The sequence below is a fragment of the Lissotriton helveticus genome, chromosome 5_1 (genome assembly GCF_964261635.1).
Source record: "Lissotriton helveticus chromosome 5_1, aLisHel1.1, whole genome shotgun sequence".
Taxonomy (NCBI): Eukaryota; Metazoa; Chordata; class Amphibia; order Caudata; family Salamandridae; genus Lissotriton; species Lissotriton helveticus.
In genome coordinates, this window is record NC_136065.1 from 274923023 (window position 1) to 274947636 (window position 24614).

The following is a 24614-nucleotide window of genomic DNA, read 5'->3' on the forward strand; positions in this document are numbered from 1 at the left end:
GAGCTAAAATAGGGAAGGAGGTGCAGAGAAGTATGAAAGAGGGCAATGACAGGAAAAGATAGCAACATAAATATCAAGAAAGTTAGTGAAAGGTGTGGGATAGGGAAGAAAGGTAGAAAGGTGAATGGTGAAGTAAATTTAGAGGGTAGGTAGAAAGAGATGAAGTAGCGGGAGATATACATTTGAGGGAGGACTAAGGTAGAGAGTGATGAGGTAGAGTGCCAGTATGTAAGTTAAAGAGAGAGACATGAGGTTAAGAGAGATGATGCAAGTAATGAGATGAAGTAGATGGAGGAGAGATATAGAGGTAGGCACAGTGAGGTAGAGAAGACAGCCATGAGTGAGGTGGGTAGAGGCAGGTAACATGACATAGTAGAGGTAGAAAATGTAAGGGAGTAGCTCCACAGAGATAGGTAGCGATAGGGGTGAGATCGAAGAAGTGAAGTAAGAAGATAGACATGAGAGAGAAAGATAACTGTTTTTATTTAAATGTAACCAACTGCCTGAGAGTTTGGAAATTAAGGTTTGGCAGGCTGGACATGCACACAAAAGCTATTTGATGTGTGTATTCCCAGCTGGCCATTTGAAAAACAAAAACTAGCTGTTTTTTTGTTTGTTTTTTACACACAGTTATTATGACAATACTTTTAACTATTCAGCTCACTTTACAAAAGGGGTTCTTGAAAAGGAGGGTTGGTTCTTACACAATTGCACAGTTTGCCCACACCTTAAAATAGTTCTGGTAAGAACCAGCATGAATCAATTGAAAACAAGTAGGAGCCCGAGAACGGCAGCTGAAATCAGGAAAAAACAGCCGAAAAACAGAAAGACCTGCTTGAGACAAGGAAGAAACAACTAAAACCACTAAAGCCAGTGGGGAAACAAGTGCAACCAGTATGAACTACTACAAACTAACCGAAAATTGAAATCAACAAGACTCCCTTAAAACCACATGAAAATAGGAGGATCAATATGAAAACAGTGAGCAACAGCAGAGATAATTTGATGCCAGTTAAAACCTGCAGGAATAGTTGGCAGCAAATAACAATGAACTGAAACAACTAAGAACTACAGAAACCAGTGCAAGCTAGTAAGGGGTAACTGTAACCAGTAAGAGCCAGCTGAACCCTGCAAGTACCAGCTTGAAGCAGTAAAGACCAGTTTAAGTCAGCAAGATATTATTCAGTCTGTGGTGTTTTCTTATCCTCTTCACCTGCACACATATGGCCCAAAGGAAAATGTTTACAGTACTATTTGCAAACTGCAAATCAGAACATTTAAACTAGTGACAGTAGCAAAGAAATGATCAGCTCCTGATAGGCAACAAGCAGTGCCATCTTCTGCTCACATTTTGGTTTGCAACTCAAGTGCCAACTTCTATACAAACATTTTTGACCCTTGGTTTTAAAAAATATTTATAAGACTGCAGAACAGATTTTTTCCAAACAGAAAAATGCACAAAAAGGGCAGTGTCCTCTATCTAAAAGAAAACTGTGGTGTTCATATTTCAAGCGATTTTTGGACAAACATCACTACAGAAAAATTCTGAGCCACCCATTCCCTGTAACTTTCTTTTACTTTTCTCTGAAACTTTTAGCCTTTCTCGACCAATCTGCATGAATCTTTCTAGCATTATACCACTGCACCACCGAGAGATAAGAAGACACTCCAGACAATGGAAGATCTCAACTTCAAACTCAAAAGAGACAGAAAATCCACCATCAGAGGCAACCTTGCCTACAGACAACCTGGACCACGCCCCAGTTTCTTCATCGCTATCCCCGACATCATCGCCCCTCTCACCATTGACTCCAAAGTCTACATCTTTCTTGAAGATCTGAATTTTCCTCTTGACGTCTTCAACAACACTGTCTGCCTACTTGACAGCATGAATGACATCGAACTCGCTCAACTCGTCACCGACCCCACCCACAATGCAGGACACAGGCTGGACCCCATTTTCACCTCCAGCAAAAGGGTCAAGTATAGCCATGTCACTGAACTCACCTAGATTGGCCACTCCATCATACACTTCAACATCTCAACCCCCTGATCCTCCGATGCCCAGCCACCTAGCTCCCCCAACTGCAGATGAAGGAAAGTATCAAAGAGCCAAGAGCCCAACACGGGCAACACATCATGCCCCAATATTGAAGCAAATCTGGACCAAGCGGGATCACAAACTGCGCCAATATCATTGCTCTCATCAAAACCAGCAGACACAGCCAACCCATCAAGCAGGCAAGATGGTACACCAAGGAACTGAGAACACCAAAACGCCACTGCAAGCAATTGGAAAGAACCAAGGACACCTCAGCCAGGACCACACTCAAGACCTTCATCAACCTCTACCACTGGCTACTGAGAGACGCAAAGAGGAAAGCCCTAGCCGGCTGCATTGAGTCCAGTTCCTACCACAGATCTTCAATATCATCAGAGAGTTCGACAACCCCGAACTATGTGACAAATTTGCCAACTTTTTCCATGACAAGATCACCACCATCTATAGAAACTTCGAACTGCAGCCCAAGCCCTCAGACTTCCTTCACCTTCACAAACTCACTGCAAACAACACGAACCACCGACTTACCACATAGGACCAACTCACACCCCAGGACACCACCTCTGTTCAGTCAGGAGCCCCATGGACCCCTGCGCACAACACATTTTCAACCTCTGAAGCCGCAGGATCAGGAGCGAACTCACAACGGTCTTTAACTCCTCACTTGCCACGGCCACCTTTCCCGAAGACTTGAAAAATGCAGAAATCAAACCACCCCTCAAGAAACCATCCGCTGACCCGAGTAAACTCAAAGACTACAGCCCATCGCCCTTCTTCATTTCCCCACCAAAGTCCTGGAAAAAGCCATGAACTAATAACTCACAAAATATCTGGAGCAGAACCTTCTCCTAGACACCTCCTAATCTGGATTCCGCACCAACCACAGGACAGAAAAAGCCTTGATCGCAGCCACCGATGACATCAGAGCCCTCCTCGACAGGGGAGAAACAGTGGCTTTGATCCTCCTCGACCTCTCAGCAGTCTTTGACACCGTATTAATGTTCTCCCGCTGGGCTTTTTTTTACCAGCCGGCGCATGGCATGGGGCGAAATGGGAATTGTGTTGGCACAATGGGTTTTGGTCAATCCAATTACAATCTAGATGTCTCATACAGATTTGCGCTCCTCCAAACATTGGATGAGAATGACTGACTAATTACCCAAATACATAATAGGGGGTCTATAGGAGGAATAGCTACTCAAATTGCCTTAGATCATTACATAACTAAGCAGGATACCGTCCCAATCGAAGCACTGGGGGTATCCTCTAACAGCGGTTACCAGGACCTAGCGACAAAATAAATGCCTAGTAGTTCATTTATTCGGTCTAGGGTGCGCAACCATGTTAGTAATATACTGGCAGTACGAGAAGCCCCATGTTTAACCGAACCACCTCCAGGCACAGCACAACGTAAGGATGATACTCTAGGTGTGCTCTTTTGGAACATTGCAGGCCTCTGTAAGAAATTGAATAATCCTGTTTGGGTTGCTATCCGAAATTTACTATCAAATAATATTGTTACATCTAGATGATAATTGTACACTAGCTTTGATAAACTTCAATAATAACGCCCTACAACAAGAGGAACTTGGAGCAATTTTGAAGAGGTTGAACAGCGACATGGACAAATTGCAGGAAGACAGGGAGCAAACATGATTACTATCTGGGGGGGGGGGTGATTTTAACATTGGACTCTAGAAGATCATGATTCTTTGCCTGATTTTTTGCATTCCTATTGTGGGGATCTATTAAATGAGATTTTATTTTCACACGACTTAGGGTTCACTAACAGTCTGTGTTCTCGCCAAGTTGATTTTGAGCATACCCCAGCACCGGCACCAACGACATCACTCCGTCACAAGACCTCTGCGACTCCCTCGCCTCGTTCTTCCACCGCAAGATCGCCAACATCCACAACAGCTTCGGCGCCCCACCCACGCACCCAACCGTCGAACCAACGCCCCCCACCACCACCCTTCGCACCTGGACCACGGTGACCACCGAAGACACAGCCCGCACGATGAACACCATCCACTCCGGATCACCGACTGACCCCTGCCCACACCACGTCTTCAGTAAGGCCGACTCCACCATCGCACCCCAACTCCGGAACATCATCAACGCCTCCTTCAACACCGCCACCTTCCCGGAGAGCTGGAAGCACGCCGAGATCAGAGCCCTCCTGAAGAAACCTACAGCGGACCCCACCGATCTCAAAAACTTCCGCCCCATCTCGCTCCTCCCTTTTCCTGCTAAAGTCATCGAGAAGATCGTCAACAGACAGCTGACCGCCTTCCTCGAGACGAACGGATCCCTCGACCCCTCGCAGTCCGGCTTCAGAGCCAACCACAGCACCGAGACCGCCCTCATCGCAGCCACCGACGACATCCGGACCCTGCTCGACAAGGGGGAAACAGTGGCCCTCATCCTCCTGGACCTCTCCGCTGCGTTCAACACGGTCTGCCACCGCACCCTAGTCCAGCGCCTCAGCAACATCGGTATCCAAGAGAAGGCACTGGAGTGGATCATCTCGTTCCTCGCCGGAAGAACACAAAGAGTCCGCCTCCCCCCGTTTCGCTCCGAGGCCACCGAAGTCATCTGCGGCGTCCCGCAAGGATCTTCACTTAGCCCCACCCTCTTCAACATCTACATGAAACCTCTCGCAGCCATCGCACGCCAGCACAACATCATCTCTTACGCCGACGACACCCAGCTGATCCTCTCCCTCACCAGAGACCCCGACACCGCCAGAACCTGCCTACACGAAGGGATGAAAGACGTCGCCGAGTGGATGAAGGACAGCCGCCTGAAACTGAACTCGGACAAGACGGAAGTCCTCATCCTGGGATCTTCGCCCTCCGCCTGGGACGACTCCTGGTGGCCCCCAGCCCTGGGCACCGCACCCAAGCCAACCGACCACGCACGCAACCTGGGCTTCATCCTGGACCCCTCCCTCTCGATGACCAGACAAGTCAACGCCGTCTCCTCATCGTGCTTCAACACCCTGCGTATGCTTCGCAAGATCTTCCGCTGGATCCCGACCGAGACCAGGAAGACTGTCACCCAGGCACTCGTCACGAGCCGACTGGACTACGGAAACGCCCTCTACGCCGGAACCACAGCCAAGCTACAGAAAAGACTCCAGCGCATCCAGAACGCCTCCGCCCGACTCATCCTGGATGTCCCCCGACGCAGCCACATCTCCAGCCACCAGAGGAACCTGCACTAGCTCCCCGTCGACAAGAGGATCACGTTCCGGCTCCTCACCCACGCACACAAGTCTCTCCACGACCTGGGCCCCAAGTACCTCAACGACCGCCTGACCTTCTACACACCCACCCGCCAGCTACGGTCCACCAGCCTCGCCCTCGCAGCCGTACCACGCATCCGAAGAGCCACCGCCGGAGGAAGATCCTTCTCTTACCTGGCTGCCAAGACTTGGAACTCCCTCCCCATCCACCTTCGGCTGACCCAGGACCATCTCGCCTTCAGGAAACAACTCAAGACCTGGCTGTTCGAGCAGTAGCATACCCCTCCCCCCCAAGCGTCTTGAGACCCTCCCGGGTGAGTAGTGCGCTATACAAATGGCATGATTGATTGATTGATTGATTGACTTTGAGCATACTTTTATTGGGAGAGGCATAGAATAAATTATCGACTTTATTATCTTTCCTAGTCATTACACTTCACATATTTTAAATTACAAAGTCCATAAAAATGTAATAAGTGACCATCTTCAATTGAGTATTAGTCAAGCTCTTTCAACCAATATACAAAATCAACATAGGTGTCAAATAGCTTGGACTCAGAATTTATCACTGGGAAAGATAAATGGATACACTTTGCAATGGTCTAGTTGCGAACCTACTGAGTTTAACAAACAAATTGTGACCAAGTCCTATAACTCCATCTTAACATGTCTGGAGGAATCTACTCCCCATGATAGGACACTAGAAGCTTATGTTCAAATTGTATTAGCAATACAAAATCTTCTTAGGGCGGAGTGTAAAGGTGCACATACACGTAGCCTGGGCTCCTTTGACACAAATTGTACAAAAGCTTACACCAAATTAAAGATGGCTCTTCATGAACCTGTGAGGGACAGTGTGGAAATCCGAGAGTGCAGGAGGGAATATAGACAAGCACTAAGATCACGCAAAAAGGAGTTCAAAGAGAATGCTTGGGTCACCCTTAACGAAGCGTCATTGAATAAAGACAGCGTCTCCTTTTGGCGGGAGGTGAAGGCCCCGTTCTTTACCACCCTTAACAAACCGTTGGTGGAGGTTTCAATAGATGAAAAGCAATGGGTTGATTTTTTCTCCAAGTTCTACAATCCTCATGCAGATGAAGTAAGGGAAATGACTCTGTGTAGTCAGCAGGGAGAATGTTTCCATGAACTTCCTCCAATAGATCTTGACTTTACACATGATGAGGTCATCAGAGCAATAAAAGAAAGTAAGCGTGGAAAGGCTCCTGGCCCAGATGGTGTGCCAATTGATTTGTTTAAATCAAACCTCCCCCTCTGGACTCCTCTACTGACACGAGTATTGCAAGCTTGCTGCTCGACTGGCTTTATTAAGGCTTGGTCGGAGTCAATCATTGTACCCATTTTTAAGAAGGGTAATAGGCACAATCCAGACAGCTACCGCCCAATATTTTTATTGGATTCGTTGGGGAAGGTAGCAGGGCGGATTGTTTTGAATCGTCTTCAAGCTTGGGCAGAGGAAAAAAATATTTTAACAGACATACAGTATGGTTTTAGGCAGGGGCTGGGTAATATGGAGCAAGTTATTAACCGTAGTATTTTAATGGGAAATACATCCAGGCCAAACCAGGGAGGCTATATTTAGCATTTTCTGATTTCACAGCCGCTTTTGACTGTGTTATACACAGCATATTATCGGACATTTTAATGGATAGGAGGGTGGACCCCCCGTTGATCCTGTTTTTGAGGCAGTTGGACAGCGGGCGACCGCTAAGAGGTGCGACACGGAACCAAGGGGGAATGTACTGCGTCGTTCAAAGTGGAAATGGGGGTTAGACAGGGCTTGTTCACTCTTTATACAAACACCTTGGAACAAGTGATGGTGGAAAAGGCCAAGGACCCACCTTACATCAACAAACGCCAGATAGCCACCCTTCTCTATGCGGACAATGCAGTACTGATGGCCCGCACCCAAATAGGCCTACAGAAAGCTATTTCCGCCTACACAACTTTTATGGATAATTTAGGTTTATAACTGAATGTCAAGAAAACATACATCATGATATGTGGGAAGGGAAGACAGAAATGCAGGAGTATATGTACAGGGGGAAGTAGGGTAGAATCCACTAAGACATTTTCATATTTAGGCACTATCTGCCTGCATGGGTTCTTGGCGCCAGGCTGTCAAAAGTAGGTGTCTTCTCTTTTTTTTATTTTTTACAATCGACGGCAGCTGTGGCCAATGTTGCTAAAAAACTGCTCCTCCAGATTTACCGGGCAAAATGCGTGACTATTGCCACCTATGGCACGGGCGTGTGGGGCTTTCAAGATTCACAACCTATTCAGATAGTTGAAAATGCCTTTTTAAAGTTTCTTTTAGTGGTCCCAGGAAGCTTTTCTGTTTACAATTGCCACCGCGAGCTGGGCATTCCATATATTGCAGATATTATTAGAGCCCAGCCGGTATTACTATGGCATAGGATTTGGACTTCTAGTAGTGCAGGTCTGAATCAAGATATTATTAAAGATTCTATGAAGATGGACCAGGTTACGAAGATCTCCTGGTTGAAATACATTAAAAACTTCATCTATGACCTTGGGCATCCTGATTATTATAATTTCCCGGAATCTATGAATTCTGTCTCTAGGAAGGAGTTTAAAAGAATCTGTATGATCCACCTCGAGGCAAATAGACTCTCTCAGGAAGAAAACAAGCTGACAGAAGTACAGCATCAACTGATTTTAATAACTTAGGATATCCAGCCATATTTACTGTGTAGCCTATGTGGATATGACAGATACGTTTTAACTCGAAGTAGATTTGGGAATTTTCACCGTTTGATACGTTTTCCTGAGATAAACATCTGGGCCAAAGAATTATGTTGTTGCCCCTATGTTGATCTGTCTCTGCAATCAACTATACATGTGTTTTTTTGTGTGCAAATTTTATTAAAAAAAACAGAGAGCTCGGTGGATTCTTACTATTTTAAGGCTACGGGGATGGGGGCAATGTCAACCGGCATTTCTATATTTGCAATTTCTAGACAACAAATGTTTTACTGTAGCTATTGCCTGTTTTTTTAAAAAGTATATTGAGAATCAAAAAGGTTATTAGCGGTTAAATCTCATTAGGATTTGGGCTTTTAACATTTTATGATAGATTTGTATGTGTGAGACACATTTTAAAATGGTTTTCTTCCAACACTGCACATTTATTTATAACCCCTTGTGTAGAATGAACTGTAGGATGAACTGTACGTTTGTATGTAAGTTTTCTAAAAGAGGAGTTGTTTCTTTTTCAGCTATATTTGCTTTTGTGATTTTACTTGTATAAAATCGAAAAAAACTGGTTCTGATTCTGACACTATCTCATCACACCCTGATCAGAAGATTTCATCAAATCAGTATCCAAAGAAGAGCCCTCAAGAGGATCACCTCCTTTCTCACTGGAAGAAAGCAGAAGGTCTGCCTACCGCCATTCACCTACAAACCCAAGGAGATCATCTGCGATGCCCCTCAAGGATTCTCCCTCACCCCCACCCTCTTCAACACCTACACGACCCCTTGGCTAACATCGTCAGATCCCACAGATTAAACGTCATACCCTATGCAGATGACACTCCGCTTATCCTGTCGCTCTCAGATGATCCAGCCAACACAAGAACCAACTTCCACAGGTGCACGACGAGTGTCGCCAACTGAACAAAAGACAACTGCCTTAAGCTCAACACAGACAAAACGGAAGTGCTGATCTTCGGCAACAACACCATCTCCTGGAACAACTTATTGTGATCCTCAGAACTAGGACCATCACCCAAATTGACCGATTGCATCAAAATCCTCTGCACAATCCTGGACAGCAAACTGACTATGACATCCTAGATCAACAAAGTCACTTCTACCTACTTTCACACACTTAGCACTTCACGAACAGTCTTCAAATGGCTCCCCCGGAACACCAGGCATACCGTCACTCAGGCACTAAGAACCAGCCGATTAGACTACGGCAATGCACTCTATGCGGAGATCACCACACACCTTCTGCAGAGACCCCAAACCATACAGAACTCCGCTGCCAGACTCATCCTTGACCTCCCCAGGTGGGTCCACATCACCCTCCACCTCAGACAACCACACTGACTCCCCATGCAGAAGAGCTGCCAATTCAAGCTGATGATCCACACCTACAAAGCACTGCACAACCAAGGACCAGCCTACATCAACCATTGCCTGATCTTCCACCACCCTACCTGACAACTATGATCCGCCTCCCTTTCACGCGCCCACAACACCCGCATCCCTCGAAGCAACAACAAAGGAGGCTCCCTCTCCTCCTCACGCCGAAAACCTGGAACGATCTTACTGCACAGTTACAGACCTCTAACTCTATACTGGAATTTCGGAGAGCACTCAAGACCTGGCTGTTCTACATATTCACCTAAACCATCATGACCCTCAAGCACTTGCATACCCTCTCGGGTGATTAGCTACTCTGTCAGGCTTCTGTGGTCTCTTTCCAGAGTTAGCGCCTAGACACCCTTGGGTATTAGTCGCTCTATATGAATATTCTTTTCATTTTATTCATTTATATGAAACCGCTTGATAGATTGATTGACTGATATATGTGCATGCATAACTTATATTGCAGATCAGTGATACTAAGCAAAATACACTAACAATTTGCTTTGGACTAATTCTTACACACAATACAACACAGTCACGGTACTAGCTGTTTAATGGTGAACATGTAGTGCTTTGATAGATAGGATGAAATTCTTGGTTTAAGTGAAAATGTTACCTTCCAGAAAGGTGGCACTCTCCTGAATGTATGCTCCCAGTTGCTCAAAGATACCATTGATCTTCTTCTTGGCTGTCACAAAATGCTTGAGGGGAGAAGCATTAACATCCGCCATGAGTCTCTTGTCCTTCTTAGCAGAAACAACAGGACTGGAGCGGGTGAACAGCATGGACATTGCGCTATGGGAACAAGGACATGCAGAATCAGAACTTCAACCATGCACTCACAATTCTCTTCAGAATTATTTTCTTTTATGAAGCTAATGGTGCCTTATATAAGAGACACACATACTAAATAGTCAGTACATCCACGACGTAGTTAGACGATCACAGAACTTCAGTAGTTTGATCGGTCACTTTCAAGTTAAGTTTTTTATAGTTCTGGAATCCACAGAAAGTAAGATTTGTTTCAACACAGGTTTCCACAAGTTAGCATGGACTGGGCACAAAATAAGGTGGGTGCTCTTGTTGGTCTTTACCACAATTGCCTGGTTGTTCTGCTTATGTCATTTCTATTTATTTCATAGCAAGGGGTAGCTGCTCACACCACAATTTTGTGACCATCTGTCTCATTTAAAAGTTCCTGATCGCATCCACATAAACCACCAAACTGTCACACATTTGCACAGCTGCAAAAAAGAATAAATGATGGCCAGATTGCTGAACAAATCAAACATTTACGCCAGTCACAGATCTGGGTTTAATCCACAGGTTTTTTGCTCACCAAGCCACCCCAGTTTGGACCCAGTAATATGAAAATCAGTCTTGACCCTGCTCCACAGGAACAGGAACAGTCAAGCCTGAACTGCCAGGCAAGTTCCTCCCTGGTCTGGAAATAAGCATCCTGGGACCAGTTTTGAGGTATCACCCCTCATTAGCCAGTCTAGCTTCAATCAATCAATCAATCAGTCACTTGTAAAGCGCACTACATACCCGCGAGGGTCTCAAGGCGCTAAGGGGGGGGGGGCGCTACTGGTTGAACAGCCAGGTCTTGAGTAGCCTTGTGAAGGTCAACAGGTCTTGGGTCTGTCGTAGGCTCAGTGGGAGGGTGTCCCATTTCTTGGCGGCGAGGTGGGAGAAGGATCTCTCGCCGGTGGTTGTTCTTCGGATGCGCGGGACGGTGGCGAGTGCGAAGTCAGCGGAGCGGAGCTGGCGGTTGGGGTTGTAGAAGAAAAGTCGTCAGTTGAGGTAGGCTGAGACAGTTTTGTGGAGTGCCTTGTGTGCGTGGATGAGGAGCTTGAAGGAAATCCTTTTGTTGACGGGGAGCCAGTGCAGGTTTCTCAGGTGGGGGTGATGAGGCCGTGGCATGGTACGTCGAGGATCAGTTGTGCTGGGGCGTTTTGGATGCGTTGCAGTAATTTGATGAGCTTGGTCGGGGCTCCCGCATAGAGGGCGTCTCCATAGTAGAGTCTGCTGCTGACGAGGGTGACTGTCCTTCTTGTATCTGTCAGGACCCACCAGTAGATGTTGCGGAGGGTGTTGAAGCAGGTGGAGGAGACGGTCTTGACTTGCTTGGTCATTGAAAGAGTTGAGTCGAGGATGATTCCCAGGTTGCGTGCGTGGTTGGTGAGTGTCGGGGCTGCCCCCAGTGCCGTCGGCCCCAGGAGTCATCCCAGGCTGAAGGGTTGGAGCCGAGGATGAGGACCTCTGTCATGTCAGAGTCCAGCTTCAGGCGGCTGGTCTTCATCCAGTTGGCGACAGCCTTCATTCCTTTGTGGAGGTTGGCTTTGGTGGTGATGGGGTCCTTGGTGAGGGAGAGGATCAGTTGAGTGTCGTCGGCGTAGGAGATTATGTTGAGGTCGTGCTGTCGGGCTACGTGTGCGAGCGGGGCCATGTAAATGTTGAGCAGCGTCGGGCTGAGGGAGGATCCCTGGGTACGCCGCAGATGATCTCGGAGGCTTTGGAATGGAATGGGGGAAACAGACACTCTGGGTTCTGCTAGAGAGGAAGGAGGTAGTCCATTCCAGGGCTTTGTCTTGGATCCCTGCGGTGTGGAGGCATGCGCGTAGTGTGCAGTGGCAGACGGTGTCGAAGGCGGCAGTGAGGTCTAGGAGGATGAGTGCTGCAGTCTCGCCACAGTCCAGCAGGGTCCTGATGTCGTTGGTGGCGGCGATGAGGACAGTCTCATGCTGTGGTTGCTGCGGAACCCTGACTGGGAAGGGTCCAGGATTCTGTTTTCTTCGAGGTATCGGGTTAGCTGTCTGTTGACGGTTTTCTCGATGACCTTGGCCGGGAAGGGGAGCAGAGAGATGGGCCGGAAGTTCTTGAGGTCTCTTGGGTCTGCCTTAGGTTTTTTGAGTAGGGCGTTGATCTCGGTGTGTTTCCAGATCTCTGGGAAGGTCGCGGTCTCGAGGGAGAGATTTATGACGTTGCGCAGGTGGGGTGCGATGGAGCTGGTTGCTCTGAAGACGTGGTGCGGGAATGGGTCTTACGGAGAGCTGGAGTGGATTGTGCGCATGGTCTTGATGGTGTCATCAATGCTCACGCTGGCCCAGGCTAGCATGGGGTCGTGGTCGATGGTGTGCTAAGGGTCTGTTGTGTTGCTGTCTGTTGGGCCTGTCTGGGTGTTGAAGCTGTCATGGTTGTCTGCTATCTTGCGGTGGAAGAAGGTGGCGAGGGAGTCGCACAGGGCTTGCGACGGCGGGATGTCGTTGGTGTTGAGCTGGGGTTGGAGAGTTCCTTCACGATGTTGAAGAGCTCCTTGCTATTGTGTGCGTTGTTGTGGAGGCGGTCTTTGAAGGAGGTCCTCTTGACCGCCCTGATGAGGTGGTGGTGGTTGCGGATGGCGTCCTTGTGTGCTGCATGGATGTCCGGAGTTTGTTCACTGTGCCATTTCTTCTCTAGTTTCCAGCAGGCTTGCTTGGAGGCTAGAAGTTCTGGGGTGAACCAGCTGGCCCTCTTGCTGGTGTCTCTGTGGGGGGGTTTCTGCAGCAGAGCGAGGGTGTTGGCGCAGTCCTCGATCCAGCGTCTAAGGCTGTGGGCAGCGTCGTCGGTGTAGGAGGGTTCGGTGGGCTGAGAGCGAGGTTCGCGTGTAGTTGGTCTTCGGTGATTTTGCTCCAGCAGCGGCGGGGGAGGTACGAATGTTGTTTACCCTCCTAAAAGGACACAGAATACTCTTGAAACACAATGCAACCAGCAATAAGAAAATGCCTGTATCGACTGCTGTACGTGGGCAAAACTGAATGCAATATTTTAGTAAGAATTTCAGACCATAAGAGTAACATCAGAAGTTGCAGTCCAGTGTGGCAGTACACTTCAATAAAAATAAACATATTTAACAAGTGCAATTTCAAGTATTGGAGAACGTTCAATCCATTGAATACAGACATGACCAAAATGTTTCTTCAAAGTGAGATATCTTGGATTAAATGTTTAATCCATCACCATTCTTTAGCTCACTCCGCCACCCCAGTTCAGACATGGCCATATGCAAATCAGTCTGACCCTGTGCCTCTGGAAACAGTCCATCCCGAACTGCCACGCCATGTCTTCCCTGGAAACAAGCATCCTGGGACCGGTTTCGGATTCATAACCCTCATCAGCCAGGCTATCTTGAATCCAGTGGCAAAGTCAGCAAGGGGCTCACGTCTGAGCATACCGTGCCAACTTAGGGCGAACAAAGCGATACAAAAGGGGATGATGGACGGAGCGTTTGAGCAAATCACTGGCTCACTTTGCCACTGGATTAAAAATAGCCTGGCTGATGAGGATTATGAATCCGAAACCGGTCCCAGGATGTTTGATTCCGGTCCAGGGAAGACATGGCTTGGCAGTTTGAGCTGGACTGTTCCCATGAGGCACAGGGTCAGACTGATTTGCATATGGCCATGTCTGAACTGGGATGGCGGAGTGAGCTAAAGAATGGTGATGGATTAAACCCAGATCGGTTGACTGGGGGTGAGTGTTTGATTTGCTCAAACACTCCGTCCATCATCCCCTTTTATATCGCTTTGCTCGCCTTAAGTTGGCAGGGTATGCCCAGATGTGAGTCCCTTGCTCACTTTGCCACTGGATTCAAGATAGCCAGGCTGATGAGGATTATGAATCCGAAACCGGTCACAGGATGCTTGATTCCGGTCCAGGGAAGACATGGCTTGGCAGTTCGGGCTGGACTGTTCTCATGAGGCACAGGGTCAGACTGATTTGCATATGGCCATGTCTGAACTGGGATGGCAGAGTGAGCTAAAGAATGGTGATGGATTAAACCCAGATTAGTTGACTGGGGGTGAGAGTTTGATTTGCTCAAACGCTCCGTCCATCATCCCCTTTTGTATTGCTTTGTTCTCCCTTAGTTGGCAGGGTATGCTCAGACGTGAGTCCCTTGCTCACTTTGCCACTGGATTCAAGATAGCCTGGCTGATGAGGATTATGAATCTGAAACCGGTCACAGGAGTCTTGATTCCGGTCCAGGGAAGACATGGCTTGGCAGTTCAGGCTGGACTGTTCCCATGAGGAACAGGGTCAGACTGATTTGCATATGGCCATGTCTGAATTGGGTTGGCAGAGTGAGCTATAGAATGGTGATGGATTAAACCCAGATCAGTTGACTGGGGGTGAGTGTTTGATTTGCTCAAATGCTCCGTCCATCATCCCTTTTTGTATCGCTTTGTATTGATTCTAAGCTTATTTGATGATTGCTTAGATGCCAATGTTTCTTAATAAAAAGATTTATTAAAAAATAAAAAATGGCTCAGCACTTTACAACTCAAAGGGCTGAATGGCAGAACTGAAATTACATGTTGTTTGTAATCAGCCTGGCTGTAATATCATTTTTTTAACATGATTAATATTTACATTGGTGCATTTGATTAAAACGAAGTTATGTATGATTTATTTCTGAATTATTTACGCAGGAAGAGTGTTTATTTTGAAGCGCTGGTCATACATCTAGATACACATTCCACTGAACGTCATGGTGAATATGATTCCTGTATGCACATGTTTTGAATGCAGGTCTCATCCACAAGTGTCACTTTGCATAATAGCACAATGGCTGTAGCACATTAGCATTCATACTGTTTGACACGACATGTGTTAGTGTTTTGATAACACGGTCAGCAATTATAATCAATGAACAGGTTTGTAAGGAAACACCATATTATGTTAAAATATGCATACCCTGCATCGGTATTGTTGCTACAATATCTGGTCAAGTTATGCGACACCATTCCAAGATGGCCGTATTATCGTTTTAGATAGGACGCATGCACTCAACCCGACTTTTGAATGGAGAAAAAATTTGTTGGTTAATAGATATGAGAGTGAGGTACCAACTCTATATTCATTATATTCAGTGTCTGGAAGAAATATCCTAATGTTAAATTAAATACTTTAATACTAAAAATGTTTTCTTTGAACTCTTTTAGCGCAGCTGCCACACACCATTGACACTACTGACTTTAACTTTGTGAGATTATCCACACGTTCTATTTAACAATAGCTGGTAAAATGTGATTAACACTTTGATCACAAACACTCCAAATACTTTAAATCCATTGCATGGAATAGACTTTCTATCGTTTGATTGACCACTTCACTTCTTAACATATTTAAGCAGAATGAAGGAGAAACAGCTGTGTAACATTTAAAGAGGGCTACACCATTGCCTTTACGTTGCGCGCTCACTTCACGTGCCATCACCCCACATGGGTTCACTTCACGTGTCATTACCCCACATGAGCCATTTAAACGTGAGCTGGTAAAAAGCTAACACACTCCGACCAATGATTGTACCAGTTTATGCTGTAGACGGTGTTCTGCAGGGAGAGAATAAGACAGTCTGATATTTTGCATTTGGTAAAAGTCTACTCAGTAAGCGCTAAAATTGTAGGTCTCTTAGCTAATGTTTAGTACTTCTTGCAAATATCTATATATTGCTCTTTTTTTTGTTTGTTTTTGCAGTTTATATTTTAGATTTGCAACACAAACAGTACAGAACATAGGCTTAGCCCAGCTACACAGTACAGTAGTCAGGGGGGAGGTGTCAATAACAGCAGGCGGCGCAATTAAAAAATCTGCCATCTGAGATCTCAGTATTCCTAATCAAGGGTGCCAAGGGAAACAAGCACTGGCGTTGCCAATAGGCCTCGCAGTAGGAAAGTTGGAGCTATTGGTTTTGTAAATGACAAAGCCCTTTATGTTTTTAAAATGAACACAAAAATAAAAGGCATTGTTATTTGCAATTGTAATAGCTCAAACTCTTGTGAATGCGAGACCTATTGCATTGCAAATGCTTGTATGTATGGGGATTGCTGAGAAATGTACACCGTACGCTGGTTCAGATGTAAAAGAACACACGTGCACCTCCACAGTGGAGCATCTATCCCCAAAGCCAAGATGTATTGTTATGAACGACCTGGCACTTAAACTGTATAAATCTACAAAAGGTGCTTTAAAAAACACCTAAAGAAATATTAGTGCCTGCTTCGCTCATGCACCAAACGGAGGCCTTGAACTAAAGAAGGGTCACCAATACAATGAGGCAGCTGAGCGGCGTGTACAGCCCAGTGTAACTAGACACCCCCAGAGGCGGCGGTGATCGGTTGGGGCACTCAAAGGCATTCTCCTTGGGGAAGTCCTTACAGCGTCAATCACCCGGCTGTGAAGACAGCGCAGCTCGGGTAGAATGAGGGAATAAAGGCGCGCGTCTCGGCTCAGAGTGTGACCGGCCGAGGTTCAGGGAGTATGTGGTGCGTGAGTCACCGGCAGGTCAGGTCGTGCACGCGGGAGGAGGCAGAAGGCTCACGAGGGTACTGTGGGGACTTCATTTCACCGTGGTGTTTAAGAATCCACGGCCCCTGGTGTGCACGTTTGGTGCTGGCAGATAGCGCCCACATGACCGCCCACTTACTTCAAGGAACTCAACTCCTGGGAGAGATATTAGTCAGTGAACGAGGGTGGCGATAAAACTGAAACCTAGATGGCGGAGATAGGACTTCTAGATCAGCATGAGGGGAGAATTTAGTCTGACGTGAACGGAATGCGAGTAAAGGTGAAGACATGGGAAATTTCGGCGAGATAGAAGGGGATTAAACATAACGGAAGAATTGGGTTTAGATGAGTAACCGGGGGTGGGATGGAAGTGGACAAAGAAAAGGATAGAAAAGCACAAGGGAGAGCAAACGATGTGAAAAGAGACGAGGGGGAGCCACGGCAGATGGAAGTGAAGGGACTACAGGAAGAGGAATGGAAGTAAACAGATGGTTGGAGACGGGCTACGGGGGATGAATTGAGATGGGCAAAAAGACAACAAAAACGTAAAATAGACTCCGAGGATGGGGAAAAACTGGAGGCAGAGATTCTGACTGAAAGGACACCTATGTGGAAAGACGCCATGGAGTCATAACAGTGACAATAGAAAGAACGCGATGGAGGCCTGACAAGACGGTGTTGGGGGGAAAAGAGGCTTTTAAGCGCTGGAACTGGAAGTCTAAGAGGCAGGAAAACGATGAATCGGCGAATACCCATCGTGGGTCTAATGCGTTACAGCAGAGATATGAGCAGGAGCCGGGAGGTGTCAAGAGGTGCAGCCAAGCGGGGTGAGAAATGGAGGCGCCAGGACAAATGGAGGAGGAAGGAAGAGGGCAAAGGGCAAGACAGACTCAAACAAGAAGGACTGGGCGAGAAGGGAGGGGGGATGCCAGCAGGGAGAGAGGAGGAAAGGTGGGAGGGAACACGGCCTGGGGGAAGCTGGCTGGGGAGGGGGGAGGAGAAATGCAAGTAAGGCTGTGCGCGGGGAGAGAGAGGGGAGGTGCTGGAGCTGGGGAACAGATGGCCGTGAAAGTTTATGGCCCAAAAGCGCGTGCCTGTATAAATATAGCCAATAGGTCTCGCTTTTTGGACCCTATAAGTATTTAGTTATGCAGCAGAATATCCTTGGTGCAACAACACCAACTGTTGCATGGCTAAACACTTATAAGGTCCCAAATGCTTGACCTATTGGCTATGCCAATGCTTGTTAATCTTGTTAACTATCCACTCCCAAGCTGCGTGGCACCACATCCAGGTTTTAATCTTTCAGTCTCTTTGCTCTGTTGCGTTTGTATACAATCTAGCGAGTTCTAAGTAGCCACCTCCCTCTCCTCTTTAAAACTTCACTTATAGTGCACCTCACTTTAATCAAATGGGTGGAATGCTGTTTATTGAGGGAGACCCCTACACAAAGAGAGCCCTGGCACAAAACAAGGAAAAAATACATTGTAAAAGTGAGCTACACAAAAGAAGGGAAGGGAGGGAACGGAAGAAGGTAGATAGATGTGATAGGAAGAAATAGAGAAGAAGGAAGAAAGAAATAGGGGACGAAGAGAAAGAAACAAAAAAGAATGAAATAAACAGAAAAATAAAGAAATAGATGGAGGGGGAAAAAGGAAGAAGAAAAAAAGGAGAGGTGAAAAGGGAGGGAAAGGTGGAAAGGCAAGAAGATGGAAGTGTGAGAAATAGAGAGAACGCTGATGTCGTACAAGTTCTTGAGACACCCTCTCCTCAGCACCTTTCTGGTAAAATCTGTCAGAGGAATGAGGAAGCGAGCGGCATGCTGAGTGCTGCACTCGAAGCATGCAGGGTAACAGTGTGAGGAGCAGAACTGAGGAGAGACAGACAGGCAGGCACAAATGAGAGACAGACAGGCACAGAAGAGAGACAGGCACAGAGGAGCGGCTGCACGGAGGGAGGAGAAACGATAGGGGGGACAGCAGTGGAGAGGAGACACAGGGGCCAAGGATAGACAGACAGGAGTGACAGATACAGTGGGGGAGAGATGGGGCAGAACGAGAAGCACAAATGAGAAAGAGGCACAGAGGAGAATAGATAAGGGGGTGAGCCACAGAAGAGGGCAGCAGAGAGGCAGCCAAAGCCGAGAGTAACATGGAGAACAGACGAACACGAGGAGAAACGATAGGGGGGGACAGCAGTGGAGAGGAGACACAGGGGCCGAGGATAGACAGACAGGAGTGACAGATACAGTGGGGGAGAGATGGGGCAGAACGAGAAGCACACATGAGAAAGAGGCACAGAGGAGAATAGATAAGGGGGGAGCCACAGAAGAGGGCAGCAGAGAGGCAGCTAAAGCCGAGAGTAACATGGAGAACAGACGGACACGAAAAGGAATAAATAACAAGCATAGCTAGAGAGCAGCGGAGTGATCGAGGATAGACAGCCACAGAAGAGGGCAGCAGAGAGGCAGCCGAAGCCGAGAGTAACATGGAGAACAGACGGACACGAAAAGGAATAAATAACAAGCATAGCTAGAGAGCAGCGGAGTGATCGAGGATAGACAGCGAGATAGGCAAAAAGCTTTCAATAAAGAGCGGCCGGGAAACTGAAAGTACGGCCGGCCAGCCATGAATAAATAGGGGAGGAGAAGCCGCAGAGCACACGCTGGGAGAAGCCCTTTGATGTGGTGGCGGCCGTGAACAAAATGCAATTAGGAGGGAGGGAGGGAGGCTGATGCGCGTGCTTGTTTGGTCACGTGATTCACGTGAACTCAAAGAAAACCGCACCAAAAAGCCCTTGGTTTCACGAGGATTTTGAGCACTTGAATTCTCTCCATTTCCCATTCCTTCGGAATGGAAAAGGCGAGACCTAAAAAAGAACCAGCCAGGAAAGTGTGGGGGAAGACCAGGGACCCCAGAGGAACAGTAACGACGACGCACGGCATGGACACAGCCTAAGTCCCAGGACACTCTCAGGAGAACGTCCCCTGCTCAATCACGCATCATCAGTGAGGAACTGGGCCCATGTCTGCAAACAGACGTCCAGTTTATGGTTGAGCGAATAAATGAGCAACTCATAGGATGCTATTCTAAACATTTCCATCAGCTTTACTGACATCAAGATCATGGCGAGGAGACGATGCTCATGCAAGACATTTTGAAACATCTTGGTAAACTCATGTAGGAACACAGCGGGAGAGCAGAGAAGTAAGTGGGATAGTACACCTCAGCATTGCCTGCACCTCTGGCCATAGTCCCCAAAGTTCTGGACAGTCAAGAGTACGTGCGGAACGTCACAACGGGGGGAGAGTGTAATGCCAACAGTGCGCGCTCCAACCTGGAGGGCATCCAGTGCCAACCCTGCACCGATTTAAAGAGGCAAAAATTTAATTCTGGTCGCCCACACGCCACAGTCTATCCTTTTCTTTTATAACAGCTACATATGTTCTATGAAAATCACCCGAGCTACTTATATTGGTGATGTAAAAGTGTCCACCCAATCCAGAATCATCAGCAGTGATCCCGTTAGTGCATCCACAGAGTTGTCAACAGTAAATTAAACCAGCATTTGCAATGCAATAGGTCTCGCATTTGCGAGAGTTTGAGCTATTGGCATTGTAAATGACAATGCCTTTTATTTGTGTTTTGAAATCCTGCAACCGGTGTGTCAACACGCACATTGTCCTTCCTTACCAGAAGCAAGGTTGGCAGTAAAAACAAAGGTGCAGTTACTGCCAGTCTTGCTTCTGGTGAGCAACTACTAGAAGTACAAAGTGTGACAGTCATTTACAAAGCCAATAGAGCAAACTCTCGCAAATCTGAGACCTATTGCATTGCAAAGGCTTGTTTACCCCATGATGAAAATCCGCCTTTGCTGCTGTTTTTAGGGCTGGGTAGAAAATGAGGGAGGGGTCGTTGATCAATACAGTGTTTTCAGAATTGAGGCAAGATGCACATTTCCTGTGGAATCTGGTACAAATTGGAGCTGAAGAGAATTGTTCCACTCATTTTGGGATTCTATTTTTATCTTTAACTTGGGAGTCAATAATTGGGGAAGGGGCGGATGGTCACATGGCACATGATTATTTTAAAAAAATGAAAAGCAATATGGATTGGAGAAATGTGATTGGTGCCACAGAAACGTACACTCTCCAAACCTAGAAAAAGCCCTAAAATTAACAGAGCAAGCAGTGTAGTGTTTTTTTCTAGCTCGTATTGTTCACACATCTGGACCGGAGAGTCACATAGCTTTCAAACTAAACGAAATCCTGCATTGTTTATTTGAAACTTGTATTCTTTACTCTAATAGAAGGGGGCATGAAAATTATACTTTGTTTTGGGGTACAGAAATGCACAATCTGTTGATTATCCATCTGAAGCAAACACAAGCCGTCAAAAGAATTATATTATTTATTTAACTTCACACCCGAGCCACTAGACGAATACACTGCTCTCCCAAGTTTAATTGAAAAGAAATCCCGTTCAGTATTATTATGAAATGAAGAGAGGAAAACACACAAACACGGGTGCATTATATGTTGTTTTAGTTATCAAACGAATGGAAAGCACCTGCTAGAGGAGGCTGTTTGCATGGTAGTAATTATCAGTCTAGGCCCATTTTAAATCATTTGCACAGCCTGTGCTCTATTGTCCACTCCCCTTTCAGAGACCATGCCACTGCCATTGTCTAGCATAGCATTGATCGGCTGGGACGCTAGCCTAGAGGTGTTGTCATCATTCAGGAAGACCATTCATCTGTGTACTTGGGCATTTTACTCCGCATCTTATTAACGGCAGGAGATTTCTCCATTTCCCCCTTGTTTGTATTTGCAGTGCGCCATGCGCGCTTCAACTTTAAAGAAAAGCTTCCACCCCACACACTGTGTGGGACAGGCAGATATTGTTAAAGTACAAGCGCACAAGGCACACTGCAAATTCAAACAAGCAGCCGCCATTGCCAAAGACGGCATCCCACAGGTGCTGTGTGTGATGGCAGCCATTATAAAACAAACAAGCAGCCGACATGCCAGAAGCCTGTGTTCGATTGTTCTGCCCTCCCCGCCAGCTTCGGCAATGGTGCCTGTTGTTATTATTTGCAGCAGGCCTTGGGCGCTTTCGTTTTAAGAACAGCTGCAGCCCCATACAGCACTTGCGAGACAAGTGCTGTGTGGGGTGGCAGCTGTTCTAATAGTGAAAGCTCGCATTGCACGCTGCAAGTACAAATAAGCTGAGTCCCACGATTGCTGTGTGGGCTGCATTTAAAATTAGCGGCAGACATTGTTAAAGTGAAAGCGTACATTACTCACTGCTGCAAATACACACAAGAAGGGCGCCATTGCTGTGCGCTTTGTCATGCCTGCTTCAGCAAGACTTGAATTGATTAAATAGTGCATCCTGCCTGTTAATGAAAGCTATAGTGTAGGGACATCTGTAAGTGGGGCTGTCCTTATGGGAGGTAACAACAGAAGACAGGGAGGTACTAAGGAGGGACTACTAATCCTATTGACAAATCAAAAGCCTTTAATAATAAAGTACAGGAAGAGGAGCCAATAGAAAAAGTGGGCGGAAAATGGGTGGAGCTTAAAGTCCATACCTGAATACAACATGTCTCGAAGAGACAGCGCAAGCGCTGCCTAGGCGAGACCTAAAAAAGAATTATCAATTTTTAATGTCTCTACATGGGTAATATATAACAGTCATAGCTGTAATCCGAATAGCACCCAAAGGTAATTACACGAGTAATAAGTCTCTCCAAAACCACATGATTTATCACTCAAATAATAGCTTTAAATGCATTTTGAACACTCAACCATTTTTTTTTTAAACACCAGCTTATGAGTTCTGAAAATACACACATTTTCGTCTCAAAACTGCGCTTTTTAATTTTGCTGTACACATAATAATTCAACCTAACAATACTTCTATATTAGTAGGCAGGGCTGACTACAGGAGAACTACTTACAGGTATCTGGAGAGCTACTGGTAGCTCATAAGCTACTCGTTGGAGACACCTGGTCTAGATCCTCTAGATTTCACCTCCTCATCATACTCCACCTGTAGGATCCCCCGCCACAAAGTACGTAACCAGCATGCCTGAAGTAGAAGAATTTGTGACGAATCATCAGGTTGTACAGACCCGACATCACCCCACAGTAGATGCCCCACACATAGAAGTAAGTAACAACAGAGGAGGATCCCAGGTCCCACGCAGGCACCCCCAGACAGCTACAAAGACAATGGCGGAGTTGTAAATAGCACCAGTGCTGGTGCATGGGCAGTTCAAATTCATCCTGGAGGCCTGCACAGGACTTGAGGGAGCAATCAATCAATCAACTGGAAGAGCATTTCTATGCCCACCCTCTTCTATTCGGGCGGGGTAACCGATATGGATGCCGGCGTTGTGCCACGGGGGGCCTCTGCATGCAAAAAGTGGTTGACCGCAAATGAGGGCATGCGCCTGTTCACAGGTGATGGCCATCAACTGGAACATGGGGTTAGTGGAGAATGCCTTAAGGGCGCCGTACACAAAGCGAAGAAAAGCTGGACAGGCCACTGGAGAGGCTCCATTCTATCAGAATCCACAGGGGGGTCCGCCACTCCCCGTTGCATATAGGCGATTTGCTCCAGGTGGCAGACCAAAGCATAATGTTCCACTGAGGAAAAACCCAGCCCGCCATACTTTCTATGGGCGACCAATTTGGAGATCGCCAGTCGAGGCCACACAGCACCCCATATGAAGCCCTTGATAATGCTATCCATGGAGTGCAGAAGGGAGATCGGAACCTGAAAGGGCAACATACCCAAAATCATACGTAAACCTAGGCAGGGTAACCATCTTAACCACCTGGACGTGCCCCCAAAGGGAGAGATTGAGGTGCGTCCGTTTGGCAAAGTCCACCAGCGTCTGGTCTAGAAGGGGCTCGAGATTGTCCAATATCATGCGTTCCAACCCCCTGTTGAAAAGAATCCCCAGGTACTTGAGACAGGTCGACGTCCAGCGGAATTGGTGGCCCCAGTCCAAAGCCGTCATCATAGAGGAAGAAAGGGGGAGGACCTTACTCTTCCCCCAGTTGATCCTGTAGCCCGCCATCTGTTCAAAATCATCTATGAGGGTAAAAAGAGCTGGACAGGATTGAGGGAAATCCGTAAGTGAGAGCAGAATATCATCTGCATAAAGGAGGCTGGAGAAGAGACCTACCGGGTTGCTAAGCCCACGATCCCAGGTGATTGACGAAAAGCTGCAGCCAAGGGCTAGAAGGTTAGAGGAGTGGTGAGAGAGGGCAACCCTGGCACGTCCCGGGTTTGATCTGGAAAGAAGCATAGGAACCCCACGCAATTCACCTGTGCCAAGGTGTCATCATGCAACAACTGGAGCCTGGAAATAAAGTCATCCCCTAAACCATCAGAGGACTGCGAAGAGATATCCCTACACTATGCAGTCTAACGCCTTCTTGGCATCAAGGGAGAGGGCCAGTGCCTCATCCGGTAGGTCCTTCATCAGCTAGAGGAGGTGAGCCAGGGTTCGTAAATAGTTACAGAAAAACCAGCCCAGAACAAAGCTGACCTGTGTGGAGTGTGTCAGACTACGTATGACCTTCTTGAGCCGTGCGGCCAGGATACTGGCCCGGATCTTGACATCCCCATTCAGGAGCGAGATGGGGTGATAGCTGTCGCAGGATAGTGGGCCCTTGCCTGGCTTGAGGAGCATTGTGTTGAGGGCCTTGTTAAATATCGGGCCTAGGCTGCCTATCTTCTCGGCAAAGGCTGCTGTGAAGGATTCCACCATATGTCCAGATGGCCATTTGTAAAACCCTGGGTGTGAGCAACTCTTCCAGGGAGT

At 47.1% G+C, this 24614-nt stretch overlaps 1 protein-coding gene across 2 annotated transcripts in view; it reads right to left on the reverse strand.

Annotated features, from left to right (window-relative positions):
* The window catches only part of MFN2 (mitofusin 2), a 131952-nt gene that overhangs the window by 94864 nt on the left and 12474 nt on the right, over nt 1-24614 (reverse strand). Inside the window, exons 1-2 of one of the 2 annotated variants that reach the window (XM_078642199.1) lie at nt 22737-22759; nt 10066-10244 (exon numbers count right to left, since the gene is read on the reverse strand). In XM_078642199.1, coding sequence (XP_078498325.1) covers nt 10066-10240 — 175 coding nt within the window. In that variant the 5' untranslated portion in view covers nt 10241-10244; nt 22737-22759. Of the gene's footprint in view, nt 1-10065; nt 10245-22736; nt 22760-24614 lie in introns of those variants that run through there. The other variant, XM_078642198.1, reaches the window with a different exon arrangement.